Source organism: Phasianus colchicus, chromosome 3 (assembly GCF_987193195.1).
Source record: "Phasianus colchicus chromosome 3, bPhaCol1.hap1.1, whole genome shotgun sequence".
NCBI lineage: Eukaryota > Metazoa > Chordata > Aves > Galliformes > Phasianidae > Phasianus > Phasianus colchicus.
Window position 1 is genome coordinate 48,235,637 of NC_143438.1, and position 20,784 is coordinate 48,256,420.

At 42.4% G+C, this 20,784-nt stretch overlaps 1 protein-coding gene across 1 annotated transcript; it reads right to left on the reverse strand.

Moving 5' to 3' along the window:
• Window positions 1–416: 416 nt before the first annotated feature.
• Window positions 417–17,919, reverse strand: USP14 (ubiquitin specific peptidase 14). The gene is made up of 16 exons (XM_031612967.2): window positions 17,760–17,919; window positions 15,951–16,096; window positions 15,321–15,353; window positions 13,730–13,834; window positions 12,339–12,442; window positions 10,745–10,803; window positions 8,746–8,876; window positions 8,375–8,455; window positions 7,505–7,584; window positions 5,944–6,058; window positions 4,550–4,615; window positions 4,150–4,242; window positions 3,168–3,296; window positions 1,953–2,013; window positions 1,216–1,323; window positions 417–1,107 (listed from the first exon to the last, which is right to left on the reverse strand). Exons 1-16 carry the CDS (start codon window positions 17,773–17,775, stop codon window positions 956–958), a joined length of 1,479 nt encoding a protein of 492 aa, XP_031468827.1. The 5' UTR covers window positions 17,776–17,919; the 3' UTR covers window positions 417–955.
• Window positions 17,920–20,784: the final 2,865 nt, after the last annotated feature.

Below are 20,784 nucleotides of genomic sequence, written 5' to 3' on the forward strand. Positions count from 1 at the left end.
GCTGGGGCTAAGGAAGGCCCTTACAGATGGTGAATGAAGCAGGTGTGCTTGGTGATTTATTGCCAATTCCTGCAGCATGAACTGTAATCCCAGTGCTTGTGTTCAAGGCATGAGGCTGGCGTGGAGCTGCCCTTAATCTGGATGCCATCCTTCTCTATCATCTGTTTTGTGTCACTTTGTGAAGTTCTATTCAAACTCATTGTCATCAGTGCCACCAACGGTGCTCTGTCCCTTGGGGGAAGATGCTGAACAGGAGCCTGAGTACTGACTCACACCCCTCTCTACAGCTTAAAAATGAAGAGCCTTTCCTCGGTTCCTGCTGTAAGACAGGCATCAGTGATGGCCCAAGGAGTGAAAAGAGACACATACTAACTACGCTATCAAGCCACCAACTTCTTTTTTTAATGGAGACACAGTGTTGATCACAATTTATTGTAAAGTCATGAAATGCCAGCAACAGCGCAGACTGATCAGCAGGTCAGGCTGGGCAGAACCCTTGATTGTAGCCACGGCTGTTGGCTAGGGGCAGCAGCACTGAGTTACGCAAGGAGGAGACAGTTTGTCTTCTCCCTGCCTGACAGCAGCACTGCAGGAGGCAGAGGATGGACAGCCACTGCACTGTGGTACAAACCATGCAAGAGTAACAAATGTGAGAGTAGGTGTGTAATAAATACTTGATGACATTAGAGAGGAATGGGGGAAAAGAGGCTCATTTAAAAAAAAAAAATTATCTTCTGCGAGACATTAAAGCTATTTTAAGTATCGTCACTACCACAGTGGGCAGTCCAGTCTCATAGTGACTAATTTGTATATGGATCAGTTTTTAAACGATGTCCCTCTTCAAATGAAAAGGCCTGAACGAATTATGTATCCACCTGCTAAAGCTCTGGGGTTAAAGAAGTGATCAGTAATCAACATTTATTTCACACCTAGGCAGAATGATCAGAACCGAAGGCTACTGTTCAGCTTCATCTTCAATTACTTCAATTCTGCGTGGCCCGTAGAGTAGAACGTAGGCTATATGCCAGTCTCCTCCCCCAGATAATCTCAGAATGTCTTCAGGTGTAACAATGCTGACTTTGTCATCATCAAACTTAATCCACTCATCTGTAAGAAAAACACAGAGATTGCTCGTAACAGAAGGGCAGCGCCACGAAGAGCGCTGTCAGTCCATCAGCTCCCTCATTTCCCAGCACCATTTTACTTTCTTTTCACCTTGTTTCCTTTTAACCCAGGACACGTAATGCCCAGAGGAACTTGATCTGCCCTGATGTGTTAGCACTGCCTGCAGGTCGTAATAGCCACAGTTATTAGAACCAATATCTGAAAGGAAGAAAAAAAAATGCTTAAGCGTTTCTTGAAGGACCAATCTTAGTATTTTTAAGAACAAAGACAAGTTTACCACACTGAACTACTACAGCTGTGTAAAACCCTCTTTACAGCACAGTTCTAAATGAGTAAAGCAGCAGCTTTCAGCCAGGACACAGGCTATGTTGTGACCTCACTGTGTAGAGGGATGAGGTGCACACACAGCAAAGCCTGCAGCATTCAGCAAATGATAAGTGGTCAGCAAACATGGTACTGTGGGACAGCTTCAGCCAACACTTCCCTTCAACATCACCTGCTCTCTGTACTCAATAGGTTTTGAAAGTCCTCTTCCCAGTTTTTGCTTCAGTTCCAGCTTTCCCCCACCCATTGGTAGGAGAACACATAAAAGCAGTGCACATTCCATGCAAATGGCTCCTGATGCAGACATTCTTCATATGTTAACTTGTAATTGTCATACATCTGACATTTTAACTTGTCTAAACTTTCAATTCCTTATATTTCCATCACTTTCTGATGGTTAATATCCAAATGCACTGAAAGGAGGGTTCTCAAGTGTTCCTTCTATCTGATCCAGTTAAGCCTGAGAAATTAACTTCAAACCAGATACATTTCCCCATACTCACCATCAGGAAAAGAAAAGGGCTCATATTTAACTTCTTTCTGTGCACCATCGCTTTTATTCAACTAGAAAACAGAATGAGCTGAATTAATGCAGACACATTTTGAAAAAGCTTTGGCACAATCTCACCAGAGCATTTGATTAGATGTGTTTCTACAACTAAACTTTTTTTTTATTCCAATCTGAAACAGATTCTACTGCAATTACTTGTAGCTGGACCTCGAAAAACCTCATCTAGGTAGCATCAGTTTCCAAAGCAACCTGCAGAGAACTGCTTTAGCAGAGGGTTAGGCTTGAAGACTCCCATAGGTCTCTTCCAACCCCTGTAATTCTCTAGAACCACTGTAGCACACACTGACCTGACTATGGCCACCAAAGGCACTCTGCAACTGAAGGTTCCTTTGCAGGGATGTATTGGCAGAAATGGTAATGAGAAAATCCCAGGCAGACCAAGTGCCAACACACAGTGCTTTAGAATAGCTCTTTTTACTCCTGAATGTGTAAAAAGGGGTGCAATCCTTATTCGCATATTTACATGAAACTGCCAAGAATTACAATGGGAAAAGACAAGCAGAACACACTAGTTTTAGTTCACTTTTTTTCTTCATCAAAGGAAAACAAAAAAAAGGCAGTCAGTTTTAGAATATGTAAGACAGGATAGGAAATGAAACTTTACTAAGCATTCAGAGCACAGCCTTTTAGCTCACTGCTAAGTATGTTCTAAACATGACTCATGAGACGAGCAGAACACCCCGTACAGCTCTCTGCAGGCACTGGGCAGGCAGCAGCTGTACAGCTCTATGTCCTGCTTCTCCAAAAAAAAAAAAAAAAAAAAGCATTTTAAAAGGAGAAGCAATCCAACTCACTGCTTCCAGCAGAACACTTGGAACACTGACTGCAAGCAACTGATTCGTTGATTTGCTCAGTGAACATCAACAACAGTGTCAAGGTGCTCAAGTATTTGAGTGTGAAACTAAAGACCTTTCTATACCAGCAGGAACTTGGTCAATTTACTAACACGCAACTCTGATATGAACACAAAGGGCTTGTGGGGAGATCCTTCAGTGAATACGAGCAAAGAATCTCATTAGATTAGGAGACACTGGAATAAGTGTGTAATGCTGCAGCCCATAGCATCAATAATCAAGATTTGCTGGAAAGCATTTCAGGTGTATGCTGCATTTAATCAAACTGTCCATGAAACTGACACAAGACTCACATTCTTTGGCTGTTGATTTACTTTTTTGTCTTCAAGATCTTTGAATTTTGACCGGTAGGAAACCATTTTTTCCTGAAGATCTGGCGTACACAGCTCATACACATCCAGCATAAGAGGAAATTTCACATCCTAGGAAGTAAACAGAAAAAAATACGCACAATTTCGTACTCTATGTGGAAGCATCCTCCCTAAGTCACCAAATCCAACTAAATGAGACTCAATGTATTATGACAACTTCATCTGCTGAAGTGTGTACAGCAATGTACATACTACTGTTCCTTACTTCCCCCATCCAGCCTATTTTGGTAGCACAGTTTGCCATGTAGCACCATTGGGTCCCTCACTACAAGAAAGACATCAAGGGCCTAGATTGTGTCCAGAGAAGAGCAGCAAAGCTGTGCAACAGACCCTCACAAGTCTTACAGGGAACAGCTGAGGGAGCTGGGATTGCTCAGCCTGGAGGAGGCTCAGGGGAGATCTTATTGCTCTCTACTGAAGGGAGGTTGTGGTGAAGTGGGGGGTTGGTCTCTTCTCTTAGGTAACACTGACAGGATGAGAGGGAATGGCCTCCAGTCGTGCCAGGGGTGGGTCAGGCTGGATATCAGGAGAAATTTCTTCTCAGAAAGAGTGGTGATGCAGTGGCACAGTGGCCTCCCTTGTGCCTAGGGAGGTAGGGCAGTCAGTGTCCCTGGAGGCGTTCCAGAACCATGTGGATGTGGCAGTGAAGGATGTGGTCAGTGGGCATGGTGGGGACAGGTTGATACTTAGACTTGATGATCATAGTGGTCTTCCCAACATTAATGATTCTGGTATTCTTTGTAACAGGGAACAAAGCTGCTTCATACTCAAGCAATGAAATTCTACTATTAATATTCTTAAAGTAATTTTAAAGAAAACAATTTAGTAAATGATCTGCAAGCATTATTCATCCACACATAATGAAAAGCGTAAAGAACTAAGCTTTAATATACAGAAAACTTACCTTAAGAACTTTGGCATTCACAGACTCTTTCTCTTTGTAAAAAAATCTAACCATCTGAATGGTCAGGTACGCTGGCAAGCGACTAATTTTAGACTAAAAAAGAAGTTCAGAAGATGCTATTAATTCAGATATATTCACAGATCATTTATACCTCAAACACCATTCATCCTAACTTACAGGGTACTGCAGGAATGTTTTTATACATAGAGGAATAAAGGAAGGCCTCCCCTCTTGTAGTTCTATATAGCATTGTACTCAAAGAAATAATCTACAACTGAACTTAAATTTCTCAGTAGTGGATATTCAGGTGCTTTATAAGTATAAGTCGCATGCAGCAATAAGTTTGTGTTTTAGGATAGAAAATCGGCAGCAGTTAAAGAGCAACAGAAACACTACTCACAGATTTGATATAGAGTGCATTTCTCTGCAAAGTTGGAGAGAGTTTGGTGATTTCCTCTTGAAGACGCTGTTCAAAAAAGCACAGCAGACACATTCGTCATAAAGCACTGAGCTTCAAGCACAGCATGGATAGACAAACTAAAAGTTGTTCTGTTGATCCATTCCACTGCTACTGGCCATTAAGTCACAAGGCATTCTGAAATCCCCTGGCACAACCACCACGGCCATTCATTTGTCCAACTCCATGTCCACCATTCATGAGACCTCACAAGACTGTTTCCCCTCTGCAGAAAATATTACTCTACAAGAAAACTGCAGTTTAGAACTGAAGAATCCAGGTTTGGTTATGAATGTGTCGCGCTGTGTCATGCCTGGAACACAAATTTTGAGTTTCCTGTGGCACAAATATTCACACATTTCTCAGCTGTTGGTCTAAAGTGGGCAGAGTTGTGTATAAGGAGATGGGTGGTAAAGATCCACTTCTGGGAACCTTCCCCAAGTCAGGGAAGAACCGACCTGGCTGTTAGCACTGAGACTCTGCTGCCACAGGCAATCCAGCATCAGAATTCTAGCTGACTTTTTTTGGCCTGGAAGTGAGGTTTCTTTTTTCTTAATTTTCATACTCTGTGAGCATTAAACTATTTTATCTTACTTTTCCTTCCAAATTCTGTAAAAAGGTAAAGCAGATATAGAGACTGTTTGAGAACCATGCAAGCGGATTAATCCTGTACAAACTGAATCACTGCTTTCACTCCTAGACTTACAGAAATGCTCTGTAAAAGCAGTGAGCACAATGTTTGCACATTGAAGGGATTAAGATTCATTTTTCCCTTACCTGCTGCTTTCCCTTCAAACACAGCAATCAAAATCGCAGTCTAATTAAGAGCTGACTTTTGGAGAATTATTTACAGCATGCTTTATTTAAAAAAAAACCATTTGGATGTGGTGCTCAGGGACATGATTTAGGGGTGAGCTGTTAGAGCTAGGGTAGTATGGTTAGGTCGTGGTTGGACTCGATCTTTAAGGTTTTTCCAGCCTGAGCAACTCTATGATTCTATGATTCTACTCAGTCTGTAATGCAAGAAAGATGAAAAATATCTCCTGTTAAAACTACAACACGTTGGTTTGCATATGGATACCTGCTTGAGAAAGACCACAGCAGGATTAAAAAAAAAAAAAAAAAGCTCTGCTGAAGTCTGCTTCATATTAACACATAATTCATTCTCATTTCCGTCCACAACACCCCAAAAAAATCTTGGAGCCTACCGAAGTTTGGACAGCAGATGTGAATTCCAAGTCAGGGGTAAATTTTAAAAAAATAAGTAAAAATAAAATGACCACCACAAAATCCAGATCATTTGGAATTTCAATTAAATAAAAATTGTAATGACTTACCAGTTTTAGTCCTGTAAACAGATATTTCACTTCTTGATTGATAAAGCAGCTGAGCTGAAGCTGATTCTCCTTTCCTTTAGTTACCTCTTCTTCTTCAGCTTCTGTACATTTCATGCTTCACAAAATTAAGGAAAACCATTGTGCACCAAGGAGCTGAACTAGTGAAGGAGCTGCACTAGTGAAAACTGTCCTCCTTGTTGAAATGAAGTCTATTTCTTCATTACTTTCCACCCATTCTTCTAATGAATCCATCCAAGTTGTTGTGTTGTTATTTTTTTAACCCACTTTCCTCTAACAAGATACTTTTTTCTGACTGCTTGGAATGTACTCATTCTACAAATGCTGCCATAGTAACACTCAGGAGGCTTGCAACCCAACTTTCCTAACAGGTCTCCTTCTCCTGTCATTGGCCTATCCATCATTCCTCTTAACTACTCATTCTATTCCTCTCAAATATTTGAGGAATAAAAGACATCACAGTGCAAGGAGAAAGATGTATGACTCAAAATATGAGGTCTTTACTCTTCAACTTCTTTACTCCTTCCAACACTTGAAGGGAGTGTATAAACAGGAGGAGGAATGGTTGTTTACAAGAATGGATAGTGATAGGGCAAGGGGCAATACTTTTAAACTGAGACAGGGGAGGTTTAGGTTAGATATTAGGAGGAAGTTTTTCCACACAGAGGGTGGTGAGGCACTGGAACAGGTTGCCCAAGGAGGCTGTGGATGCCCCATCCCTGGAGGCATTCAAGGCCAGGCTGGATGTGGCTCTGGGCAGCCTGGTCTGCTGGTTGGTGACCCTGCACACACAGCAGGGGGTTGAAACTACACGATCATTGTGGTCCTTTTCAACCGAGGCCATTCTATGATTCTTCATTACTACCAAGGTATGAGATACAACACTTCGTCTTATGGGATTCTTCCTTATTTCAAAAGAGCAAAGCCCACAGTAGAAATCTTTCAGGAAGTGGTGGTCAGTTTAATGATTTTGTGACAGAAAAAAGGAAAGAGAGATTGCTTGGCAGGACACATAATTCCCATGTGGTCATCTCCTTTTTGTTTTCACTGTAAAAAAGCTACTAGAAAGCTGTGAGCTGAATACATTTCTTACATATTGTTGGATAAGTATCTAATTTATTTCTTGAGAAATCCATTTCAGCTCAAGCCATCATTTGTCCATGTTTAGTACACCAAGATTATCTGCAATGCTCAGGGGAAAAAAAAAAGGCTATTTTAGGAAGGTAATTACTTTTACTTGGATAAAACATCTAAGAACCCTCCCAGCTGATAACAACAAGTCTTTTCTGGAAAGGAAATCTGGTATTTAAATTCAGTGGGGGTTTTTTTCCTGCAAATTTCCATTACTTTCCTTCTTGTCCTTCTCAAAGTATATGCAAACTTAACTTTAATTGCTCTGTACTCCTGCAATACATCATTCTCTTTATTCCCTGTCTCTATTTTCCATGCTTCTTTAGGTGATGCTTTTCATCCTCCCTGCACTCAATTGAAGAAGCACAAAATCATTAACACCCCACACACCTTGCATTAGTCCATAGGATACGCAGTTTCAAATTCAATGCTGAAGAACTGATCAATTAAACTCTTCTTTTTAGAAGCTGTTGCTGTAGCTCCAGAGTCTGTCTGTAAAACAAATCCTCTCATGACATAACTTTAAATAGCATGTAAAAACAATCTTCTTGATAACCCCATTTATTTCAATTCTTTGAAGCCTGTTCCTTCACCTTTCTTCAGGTGCATTTTTGCTAGTCCATCCCCTTACACAGTGTGAAACTTTTTAGAAGAAATGCATTTATAGCACCGCTGCTGTTAAGGCCACCTCAAGGCATATCAGCAAGCAAGATTTCAATCAAAATGTGCCACATCACAAGTTAAACCTGTCTTTAAATTTTAGAGTGGTCTATCAAACTTTTCCTGCTGCCAAGATTCTCCAGAAAACCATGTGCAGAGGAAGAAATGAGTCGCTTTCTCCCCAAGATTTTATCATATAAACTTACTTCTTATCAGGTTGTTAGTTCTCTGTTTAGAACAGCAATTGTATACCTAAGAAGAATGTTGTTGGGTTTTTTTGTTTGTTTGTTTTTCAGACACAAAGATGTTCTTTCATCAGTTTTTGGTTCTTGTATGCTAGATTCATAGGCTACCATGGACAGCTGCCAAATACTCACATCCACCTTCACCCTGGTCCAAAACACTCCCAAAAGGTCCAAATGAAAAGTACTCCAAAAAATACACTACAGCACAGCTTGCAGAATAGACAGCACTACCCCGATCAGTCACCAGAAAGCAACTTCACTTACTGGACTACAGACACGTGTTAAAGAACTCAGTGAGCAGATGATTTAAAAAATTACGTGAAGTTTAAGTACAATATTATAAATTCTAACTCCAGTCAGAGTGAGACCACAATTACCTCCATCACTGTATCACCTTCTATGCCTTCCAGCTTCTGCTGTAATACCCTCATCATCTGCACCCAGCACTCATTAGCGTCCTAGGACAGGAACAGAACATGAAACAGGACTAACAGCAGAATGATTTAAAGAACAGCATTACAATCATCCATCCTCACACTGTAAAACCAAATGTAACAATTCTCTAACAATTTATCTCCATATCCTTTCAGAAATAGGGCTTGAAATTACATTTCTCTTTTCTACACAATACAAAAGCCAAAATGTACCAGGTTACATTATTTTCACAGAAGAAAGAAAACGTGTGTTGTGTTAAGACTTCCAAGATAATACAAAACTTTCAAGCAGTGAGTTAATAATCACTCTTTACCTGTTGGAGGTATTGTCCTTGATCACCTTTCTCTGCAAACTGTGGGAAGGCCATATGTAAAAACTGCAGGAGAATGATAGGTGGGATACTGGAGGAAGTTTTATCCATGGAATCAAACAAGTCTCTAAGAGCTTGAAAAAAAAGTGAACGTTTTGAGAAGTGGAAAAACATTTCTAACACATCAGGAGGTTTAAAAAGAATAGTAAAATGACAGCAGTATTTAAAGACCGATCATTTAACAGTGCCCAACTTGACCTTTCCCAAACAGGGCCAAATTGTCCGGGTGGCCTAACAGGTGCACCTAAAATCTCATTTGTCAACGTGACCTTACAAAGGTAAAGATGACAACTCTGAGAGTTTGACGCATCGTGCTTTGTCTCTCCTGGCTGCTAAAAGAACAACATTTCTGAGTAGTTCGGATTGCATTTAAGACACATCGAAGGAACAATGTTTCCACAGTGAGACAACACCTAGAGAGAGCAGAAGGCATTCACAATCTATGCTCCAAAGCACCTCAAGTTTCATCAACTATTTGGAAAGAAAAAATAAATCATTTTTTCCAACTAAAATATCCAGAAAACGCTCATGCTTGATTTAATACCCACGAAAAGAAGTACGTGGATACATGCGTGCAAGACAGTTCAATGACTATGTGCAATTCAGTGACTGATATGACTGCATGACAATACGTTTGGCTTTCCTTTTGGCTCTGGACACGCCTTAACAAACCATGTTATAGCAATTCACATTGACAAATCACTTCAGAGACATCTGTTAACCCGCACAAACATCCTGTGAAGTAGACAATGGTTGCACTGTCACTAACTCACAAGTGGAGAGACTATTGAATAGAATCTCGAACTGGCGAACATAGGCAAGATTCTATGGAACCAAGGTCAATTTCTGCCCCTCTTTAAAGAATGTGTTCACTGATCTTGGAGAGAGGATCAACTGAGATGACACAGCAATTAAAAAATTGCCCTACAAGTCATGCAGGAGTTCTTGACCAACTCAGCACCAGACAGTTAACTAAGAATAACTCAGATCTTTAACCATTACAACTCCTAAAAAGCAGAGCTGTCACCTTAAAAAGAAAATAAGGGACACAAAATAAAGGCAGCGGAAAGGGGAGGGGCAGGCATGGTTGTATAGAGTAACCATTGAACTTACCACCCCACAATTCGATCAGCAGGCATACCCACAAACTTGACCTTTCCTTCTTTATATTGTTTTGTTTTTCCTTAAATGGACTGGTAGAAATCCCAGTGTCCTGGCCCAGCATCATATTGGGGCAATGAAATAGAGTAAAAAAAGAAAGAGTGGACAAGTAGTACCCTTGTTCAAGTCTAAGGGGTCTAACTAGAATTCTAGTTAGAGCTTGGAGATAAGGGGCCATGCTGAGCTCCCAAATTGTGAGCACCCAGATCAACATGACAACAAGTTACTTCCCTTTTTAAGACGTTACTTTATGTTGGTAGGGTTCTTCAGAGTAAAGGCTAAGACCAGCGGCCTATAAGGCCATTAAGACCACTAAGCATCATCTACCACCCAAACAATAAAGCTCAGACAATAAAGTATTTAAAAAATAATAAATAGAATACCTAGGTGTTAGCCTACCATCAAGTGAATCCGAGAACTGCTCTTGAAAATATTCCTATGCAAAATGATCCAAACAGCAGATGGATGGAGTCTGCCTTAGAGAGCTCCAATCTATGTGCCTACGTGCAACACAGTATGACATGAACACTTGTTATTTAAGCCTAGCTAACACTGAGTATATTTCTTCTAGTGTGCGGCTACGTAACATGCAGTCATGTATGCTTTGCAGCCTTTAAAGACATTAACCAAGCAAAATGGGTTCTCCAATGCTAGCAGATCAGAAATTCCTAAGGTATATGCACTGAAGAAATACAAACTGAGTTCTAACTGCAATTTTCACCTCTATTTAACAGGAAATCACACTCTAGCCTAAAAACCTGTGTTTCCTCTAAACACCAACCTGCAGTAATGTACTGAGCAGAGGCCATTTCTCCTGAAGCTCTTAAGGCACCACCATACCTAAAAGAGAAGAAGAATTTGTACAGTTTACACTCAAATCATGAAGAGCAATCAAGTTGGCAACCAAATTTAAAGAAAGGTATCAAAAAGGAGTCAATCATTAAAATCAAAGTAACTGAAGAAAAGACTCGTATCAAAGTCTTGGTTATTCTGCAAGCATGTGGAAGCACAGAAAAACTGGCAACCTTGAGAACACACAAATGCTGCCTCCCTAATTCATTTTCCTCAAAAATGTAATCCTGTTTTAAAGAAACGAAGAAAATATTTGAGTAGAAGCTACCCTATTTTTGAAACATATGTCACAGATGCTTTAGATGCATAGAAAAAAAAACACATTCACAGACAGGAGATAAAATGCACAGAGATTGAGGGCAGTCTTCCTACTTTCATAGCAGAAGAAAAACAGAGAGAGGTGACGCATTTTGGAGCAGACGGAAACATTTCCGACACTGGAAATGTGGGGGAGCCCACCCACATTATGAGAACTTAGCACTCCCCTTTGAAAGATTTCTTAATTTTACCACCTGCATGGAGAACATAGGCCTTCCTCAAAGGACATAAGCCTTCGAGCTAAAGGAAGGCCTCATGCATTCTTATGCAGTCTCAGATCAGACTTCAAGTGATGTGCCTCCTGTCACACCTCAAAAATGGGAATACCCTTGCAGAGATCAACTGAACAGCTGAAACAAAGCCATACAGTAACTTTCCCCATTCCAGACCATTCACCTCTCTCCCACTGCCATATACCCTCCCATGTCATCACTAAGCAGAGGAGGCCAAGCAGAGGCCAGCTCTCCAGCTGAAAACTCCATGCTAATGGTTCTTTCGCATTAATTCATCTCGAGGATAAATTCAGGCTCATGTCACCACACACTCTTCTATTCCTCTGATCTCTACAATATTCAAGAAGTTTCTACTAGATTCCTCACAAAAAGAAGTTTGGTCATTTCAATATTTTAGTCCAGAATCACAGATTTTCTACAATCAGAACTAACGAAACAGATTCTGATGGATGTGGCTTCCACTTCCTAGCCATCGCTGAAACTCCAGTTTCTTTCTGTAACATCTGTGGCTTTCCCAAAAAACTCTGCTGTTTTATCTTCAAGTATTAAAAGGTTAATAATAACTTCAGAATCTCACAGTTGAAAGCATATTACGCTATAAAGTCATCAAATTTAAAAAAAGGCATCCTTCAGACGAAGAAGAGTCACGTACAAGACTTTCATACAAATAACACAAAGAAGGTTCAGAGTTCAGCCTGCTGAAGCATTCTAAACAAGCCTTCCTTTTAGTTAAGCAAAACTCATTCTCTCCATTAAAAGCTATTTCCAACAAATACTTGGTTTAAATCTTTTTTAAAAGTTTAGACTAGCAAAACCATAGTGCACACTTTAATTAATCATCCTATTAATCCCCACCAGATTTAAAGAGCGTTGCAGTAATCCATAGTATTAAAAGACTGTTCCTCAAAATGCATGCTATTTCATAAGCTAAAGAAAACATTCTAGTCATGGTATTTTTATACTGAGTCCTACCTTTTAAGGGCCTCTTTCACTTCTGGCACTGAGCGGATACACTGAACCGTAGCATTCATGTAGCAAGTGTTGCCAAGGTTTGTCAATCCACATGGTAACTCCATCTACCAAAAAATGTACAAGGGTGCTTGAATAGAGAGCCCTGGAAGCCTTTCTTTCAGAAAAGCTATAATTGCACATAAACTTGCAAGAAAAGGAACCATCAGAGATGAGTAAAACCTAGAATGTTCCATCAGACTACTTTGTTGAGTTTTCCAGAGCCATTTTCTGACTGTATGAATCTATTTCACAATTCATTGCTTTTAGAGGACATCCAAGAACACTTTGCATCTTTTTTGCTCTGCGTGTTTAATTTATTGAGCATATTCTTCAAGCAGGCAGGCAGTTAGAAAGTTCAATTATGATTCAATACAAGTTTTGACCTTAAAATTCTATTTCCGTGAAATTTCCACATGAATTCACTTGTAAGTAACACTGGGGTTTTAATTACAAACAGTTTTCAGCACAACTCTGAACGGGATAAAGTTCACAGCCAGAGACAAAAGCATTACTTAAATTCTTCTCTGGAATTCTGCGACAGACCATCCATCTGCTCTTTTTACACAACTGCTGACAAATGTGAAGGCCAAGTAATAACTGCACTAACCAGTTTCAGCAACCACCATCAATCACAGCCTAACAGCTCTTTTTTGGTTTCATTGTTTTGCAGATATCCTGCATATTTGAGTAGCTGTCAGGGGAAAGCATGCAGCTTAATGATTCCATTATTCCCAGGAAAACATATAATCCAATCCCAATCCAATAATGTCAAACCTACTTTAATTTTAGAAAGACAAGTTTACATAACATGATGCTTTTAACGAGAACAAACAAGAACAAGAACACAAACCACCACTGGTTTCCCTTCAGAAATATGAAGACATTATCACGTCCCTTTGCTCAGGGACATGATTAGCAGAGGGTTGTCAGTTAGGGTAGTATCAGTAGATTGGACTCGACGATCTCTAAGGTTTTTTCCAACCTGAGCAATTCTATGATTCTATTCTATGAGGGCAGGAAACACCTCTGTGCAACTCTTACTCAGGCAGAGCTCAGGACAGCAGTACCAGGGTAGTACAGATCATTTCCAAAAGCACCAGCAATGCTCTTTTTAGAACATTTACTCAACTGCCTGCTTAAAGACAGCATTAGAGATTGGACTTTTAAAGTACATCCCATACTTTAACTGGGTCATCCATATAAATTTCACGTTTAAGATGACATAAATACTAAACAGAAGAACCACAAACTCAAAACACACTTTTAAGCAACTTAAAACTCAGTACTTAAGCTTTTAAGCACTTGCTGCTGTTCAAAAGTTTACAAGGAACTGAAGCTGGTAACATGCTTACAGCAGAAGCCAGCTGCTCCTCTGTCATGTCCTCCACGAAGACGGGCCGAGCAATGGGCTCTTCCGGCAGCGCATCTGCAGAGCCCATCATTAATAAGGTCATTCCCTTGGAACACAATAAAAACAGCAATAAATGTTTAAGCTCAGTTATTTCCTTAAAAGCAACAAAACACAAAGCCCTTAACATACTAAAGGTATTTCCCTAGAGACAAGATAGATCTTTCTCTTAAATTACAGAACCCATCTCTTGCCAGTAGCTGAGATTCCAGTCAGGACTGCTTCTAACAATCACAGAGTAACCCAAATGTGAAATGTTCAAAAAAGCTCCCTTCCTGATGGACACTGGGGATTATGCATCTTGAAGACTTTGGTGCAAATATTCCTCTTCCCATTAATTTTCAGAAAGAACCTTGGAACCAAGGATAACTGAGCAGCTGACTTCCAATAGGAAAACAGCTGCAACACCTGAGATTTTCAATCAAAAAAGGCCCACAAGACCTCACAATCAGAATTCTCAAAACTAAAAATGATCCTGCCTTTCAGCCAAGAATCAGGGGAAACACGTCAGACAGATGTTGGCCAGAATTGGGACCACTGAGTACAGAAATTTTTTTTCCACCTGAAAAGCAAGCGGGACAGGAAGTAACACCCTTTGGCCTGGCACGTTCCAAGGATGTTAAACTCATCAAAAAGTCAGTTTAGGCAGGAGGACAAATTCAGGGGATAAAAAAGAAATCATGTTAACGTGCCTCCGGGACTGCTACAAGGAAAAGGAGTTTGTCAGTGTTCAACAGGAAAACATCTATACAGAGTAAGGTCTATCAAAGGGGAAAAATGGCTATCTGAAGGCTACAAATAAGAAAACCTTAAGGAAAAGGATGGGCTGAAGTGCAAGAAACTGCTCTCATAGCATAAATAAATCCCTACGAATTGTACAAATCATGACTAAAATGATAAAGGCAGATGTAAGCATGAGAGTAGGCAGAAAAGAAGGAGACTGTGATATACTGGACTTTCTGCTGAGCAACTACTACAGTAGCTGCAACATACTGCTACAGGCTCTAACAGGTGCTCAGGATCTAATGACAAGGGTAAGAATCACACTAACTGATTCAACCTGCTCAATAAAGAGATGTTACAAGATACCTACAGAAACGAAAACAATTGAAAACACACACACACACAAAAATGCCTGTTTTGGCATTATACAGGTAAGAAATATAAACACTTTCACTTCTCATTTCCTCGCTGAGCAAATTCACAAGTGCCAAAAAGCACAACCCATGGCTTTGCTTTGAACAACAGCCATCAAGTACAGGAGAACAAATTTCAGAAGGCTGATAAGAAAGGCAGCAGGCAGAGTGGCTGCTTCAGCATCCCCAGCACAAGGAGCAGCAGTGAGGAGCCAGTAAGAACACTCGGGTGCAACAACTCTACAACTATTTTCCATCAAGGCCTGGTTTTAAAAAAGGAACTACCCACTCAAACAGAGCTCACACAGAAACAAAAGCTTTACGTTCTTCTTTAAAGGCCAAAATACGTAAATATATAAGTCTCTAGGCAGTAAAATGTAGGTATGGCTTAGAACTTACATTTTTTATTTTTATGTTCCCCCAGTCATCATCCTGTATGTGAAGTGAAGAAAAAAAAAAAAAGTTACTTACTTTCCAAAAGTAAACCAAATAAACAAACCAAAAGACCAGTCTCATTAATATTTATCACATATTTCTAAATATACAACCGTGTTTTATCCAAAATTCCCAATTATGATGGATTTACACATCGTTAGCCTTGTCTAAGGAAAATAGAAAGCAACCAAGCCACCTTTTCAATAAGGCGTTCAGATGTAAACCAATTTGCTAGGAAAGCTGTCCACATTGCATAACATGGAGGTAAGCCTCCAGCAAAGCACCAAACTTTTCTTCAGTTAAAAAGCAAAAAGTTGCATCCAGACTGTGAACATTCAAAAGGAACAGCTGAACAAGCACAGCAGAGTTTTGTGAAAATCAATGAAAAAGTGATTCAAAACTGCAGTACACCTCCCAGTCATACAGCAACAAACTTTCAGCATAAGTTTCCAGCAGCAGGCAACAAATCACACAGATTATTTCTGAGAAGTACAGACTGTTTAATTCTAGAGAAGCACTCAAATATGGATGTTGTTAACTATGTCACAGCGTAATTAAATCAGAAATAATGCAGAAAAAAAAATGGATTTCTACCTTCAGGGTTCCTCCTTTAAGCATGACCTTCTGTCGAGCTGGCTGAACTCCGGTCAGGGCAAACAGCTGAGCCTTGAAGACCATTGGAGGCTCATCCGTGTTCAGCTCCACACCATCGAATTTCTCTTTTCCCCATTTCACATTAACTGCAAACAAAAGTATTTTGAAAGTAGATTATTTCCTAAAACGAAAGAACATAATTACCAAGATGGAACCAATATTACAAGTTTTAGACTTTATACCATCTCAAAACAGTCTGACACCCTTGACATTAGAGGACACCCTTACAAAGTGTAAAGGAAATCCTACTGTAGGCAACACGTGTACTGAGAACTACACACAACAAGCGCATAGGAGACAATCAGAAATTCTTTTGGTAAGTCTTCACCAAAGCAGACACAAAGCAAACTCCCCCAACCTCATGGAGCTGTCCACTGCAAACAAATTTCTGTAGGAAGTTGGGACGTGCGTTCAGGCAAGCTTTCCATTCTCCTTCAATGGCAAACAAGTTTTAAAAGCCATAGTTTTGGCTCCAAACATTACAATCCACACTGAGCGACACAAAGTGGTAAGCATGTATGGACACAAGCCCCACGGAACAGCACACCTCCTGCTTCCTTTAGCACAACATTAACCTGACAGTGCCACGTTAGCAGGGGAGTTGATGATCCCCAAAGTCCTTTCCAACCCAACAACTCAATAATTTGGTCACTGAACTACACTGCCACATTCCTTATTTTTGGCAGCACCTACCATACCTGCATGCAAACACAGCTCCTGGAGCTCTGTTCCCAGTACAGGTGCAGGCCTGGAACCAAGCAGTCACACGGCATTTGGTCATGCTAGTAGGAGCAGGATCACAGAATTGTAAGGGTTAGAAAGAACCTCTGGAGATCATTCAGATCAACCCCCAGCTAAAGCAGGTTCCCCACAGCAGGGTGCACAGGAAAGCATCCAGGTGGGTCTTGAATTCCTCCAGAGAAAGAGACTCCGCAGCCCCTCTGGGCAGCCTGTTCCAGTGCTCTGCCACCGTCACAGTGAAGAAGTGTGAAGGAGCTCCCTGCGTTGCAGTTTGTGCCCGTTCCCTGGTTCTGTTGCTGCACACCAGTGAGTACAGCTCGTGTCACCAGTGAAACATCCAGCACACAGACACAGGGCCACGCTACCTGCACCCTGCAAGGCTAACTGGCACAGGGCAGGGAGGCACACAACAAACAGTGTGTTTTAAGGGAACGCTTGTTTGATGGCTTCACATCAGTTGATCTCACACGTGCATAAAGGCTGAAGTAGTGCTGAACGCCTGCAAAACACAGCATATAACAGCAACCCACGTGCGTGCTAAGTAGCTAGCAGACCCTGACTGGAGGCAGCCTCTCCTTACGTCCCACCTGTACTTCTGCTTGAAGTGAATCTACTCCAGCATTTCTGGGTTTGTTTCACCACAAAACTCGGGAAGCCACAACTTAAAATCTTCCCGTAAGGAAGATACCGGCAGCGCTTGTGACGGGCAATAAGGACGAACGAACAGAGCGTAGGCTCGCACAATCCGGGAGAGCCCCACAAGGAGCCCAGCTGAACGACGCGCGTTACGCGGCGCCCGGGAGCCCCACCAGGCGCGGGCCTTCCCACGTGCCTCAGGACGGCCGCCCCCCGCTGCCCTCAGCCGGGCGGACCGCTCCATCGCGGTACCCGGCGGCTCGGAGAGGAGCGCGGAGCTTGCTTGCTTCCGCCCTCCCGCCCGCCCGCGGCTCCCACCCCCGCAGCACCCCGTCCGCCGCCCCTCAGCGGGCACCGCCCGGCCCGCCTCACCTGAGAAGAGCGGCATGGCGGAGGGCGCGGAACCGGCGGCGGGAGCGGCGTTACCGGAGGGAAGCGGCGAGCGGGCGGGAGGGGCGGGCGACGGCGGCGGCGGCTCGGGCGCGGCCCCCTCCCTCGGGCTCTCATTCAAACCGGCCCCTCAGGATGACGCTGCAACGCGGCCGCTGCCGGAAGCGGGACGGGGTGCGCGCGCAGGGCCGGAAGGGCAGGGATGGGCGGGAGGAGGGAGGGAGCGGGAGCGCGCGCCGTGCTGCTGCCTCACAGGCGAGCGGGAGCGCGCACATCGCGCGCCTGTAGCGTAGCTCTGCGGCCAATAAAATAATCAGTGCTTAAACATGTAGAAAGGAAGAGAATGTCGCAATGAAACGTCTCCGGACTGTCCTGCTGGTTTCCTTACACCTCTCCGGGATGGTGCCTCTGGAAACCCTAACGCTGCTCCACTGTTCCACGACCTTTCTGGTCGTGCTATCACTAAACTAGCTAATACTAAGCAAAATACACTTGGTCTGATGTTAAACATGCCTAACTGAACGATATGTGCGTTCGCAAAGTCAGCTAATGTTAAGCAAAACACAGCGGGGCTGATGATGAACAAAACTTCCCTTTTGTACTCCGTGATCCCGCACATCACTGTTACCTCAGTGCGGGGCCCTCCTGTGCAGCGCTCTGAAACTGCCACCTGCAAAGGAACAGGAGGAGGGCAATTTGCGGTCATGAAGACGAAGGCCGCTCATTTCACCCCACAGAGACTTGAGACCCCACTCAAAATCACTGAGCATGTGCAAGGGGCCCTCTGTTAATTAATGATTTTGGGGGGAATCCTTCTAGTACGTAACACAAGTAATGTACATAACTGAAGGTCTTTCGTTCAAGGTGTGTGGTTAAGGTGGAAATAGCCCCTCGTGCACCTGATGTCATAAATAAAGAATGCCTACTCACTGACACCACACTGCTGTTAGTTTGTTCCCAAATTTTGGATGACTGTCGTTGCTTTGTGAACACTCTGCTCTCTAAATACAGTTCTCACTTCCAAACAGTTGACACAATCACAAATCGGCCATAGAAATTATCCAGGGCTTGAAAACAAGCCTTTGGATTCAGCAAGGGTGCTGAATCTTCTGCAGGCTGGGGCTGCTCAGAGGAGATGAGCTTGCTTCCTAGGGAAGTGTTGGCCCGATCTCTGGTGAGAGCCTGCAGACCCAGCGTTAGCAGAACTCGGACCTGATGGTCCCCAGAGGTCCCTTCCAACCCTTGTTCTGTGGTTCTGGGACCAGCTGTTCAAGTCAGAGCAGATCCCAGCTGCCTGCTCACGGATGAAACTACAGGGTATTTCCAATCCAGCCATTCGTTCTTAATAGTAACGGAGACCTGTGTAGAGACCATTGATTCGTGCCTTCTAAATGAACGTAGAATGGTCTACAGTCAAGCTGAACTGAAGACGTCCTTCCACGTACCTTTGGCATATCGGGTCTCATCCCAAGCAAATGCAAATCGCTTACAGAGTTTAGGAAAGGCACTAGAGGGTGCTGTGCTGAAAGAGAAGAAACAGGTTTTGTATCTGCAGGAAAACTTCACCACCATGACAGCTGCTACCTCCTTTTTCCTTTTCTTTCCTGTACTGCCCCTGAGGCTTCCCATGACAGCTTTGTGCTTCTTTCCTTAAGGTGAGGATCAGCTGACAGATGCCGCTGGTCTCTTTGAATCTTACACAAACTGGCATAAGGAGTATAGCAGTAAAATGCAATGCGGTGTGTGAATAGAATGGAAGTACAGATTACCTTGACTATTTTACAGCACTCCACTTTCCTGTGCTGCAAAACCATAGGGTTTTGGGTGCTCTAGATGAGCACCCAGAAAACAAAGAACAAATTACTGAAAAACACTGCCAGCACGCAGGATGTTTCCAGCAGAGGGCTGAGCGATGCCCAGAAGGGATTGCCGTGGCTGCTATGTGCAGTGGCATCTCCTGGGGCTGCCGGGGACCTGGGGCATGGCATTCCCATCCTGAAATGCCCTGTTCTGTTTGCTTCCCATGCCACAGCAACAACAAAGATGCACTGTAACGGTGAGACTACTAACAGCATGAGATGTAAAGCGCAAAGGCAGGCTGAAGAGTGGCCATCTGGGAGGTGTATAAGGTCGCATACATAATATCTTGCCTTTTACAGTATGTTTGCAAACACTAATTTTCATTGTTAGTCAAAAAAGCCCCTCTTCTTGCCTACTTGCATTTGTACCACATATGAAAACGCAACACTGCCATTCAGTGCCTCATGGAGAAGCCCTTTCCCCCCTGCCACTGCTCTGTAGCCTGGGCAGCTGCTGCTGAAGCCCATCTGTGGGAGAGGCTGCACTCACTTCTTACTGCTCAGGCTCCTTTTTTTTTTTTTTTTTGCCATGATTGCCTAACTCTTTCTTAACTTTATTTTCCTGCTTGCCTCGGTAGGAAAAAGGAGGCTCGAAGAGGGACTGAAAGAACACATTTTGGCTTTGGATCAACGTTAATGAGCATTCAAGGTAATACAGTAATGGAAAATTAAAAAAAAAAAAAAAGTGTGAATGAATAAAAAAACAATCACAGATTAATCTGGACATCTAATTTTCTCACACAGTGTGTAAACCTACATACCTTCACCTGCATGAACAGAGCTGCATTGATTTATGCCAGCTCTTCTTTGCTTGCACATTCCGTTGGTGACTCTGGCACTGAATTCAATAAGGGTGGGCAAAGCATTTCTGTGGGAGAGGAATCAGCAATCACACAGATAAAAGCAAAACAAAAGGTGGCAAGAGCCAAACAAACAAACAAACAACAACAACAACAAAAAACAGACCTGTATTGAAAGTTGCAGGGAACTGGTTTTTTTTCTCTGGAGAGCAACATTGATATTCATGTAGTAATTTTTTTTTTTTTCCCAAAAAATATATCCTCACAGAGTTGAGATTATAGGCATTGCTTTTCCTAACACCAGAATCCTGTGCTGGAATTTGTTATGCAAAATATTCCCACAGATGG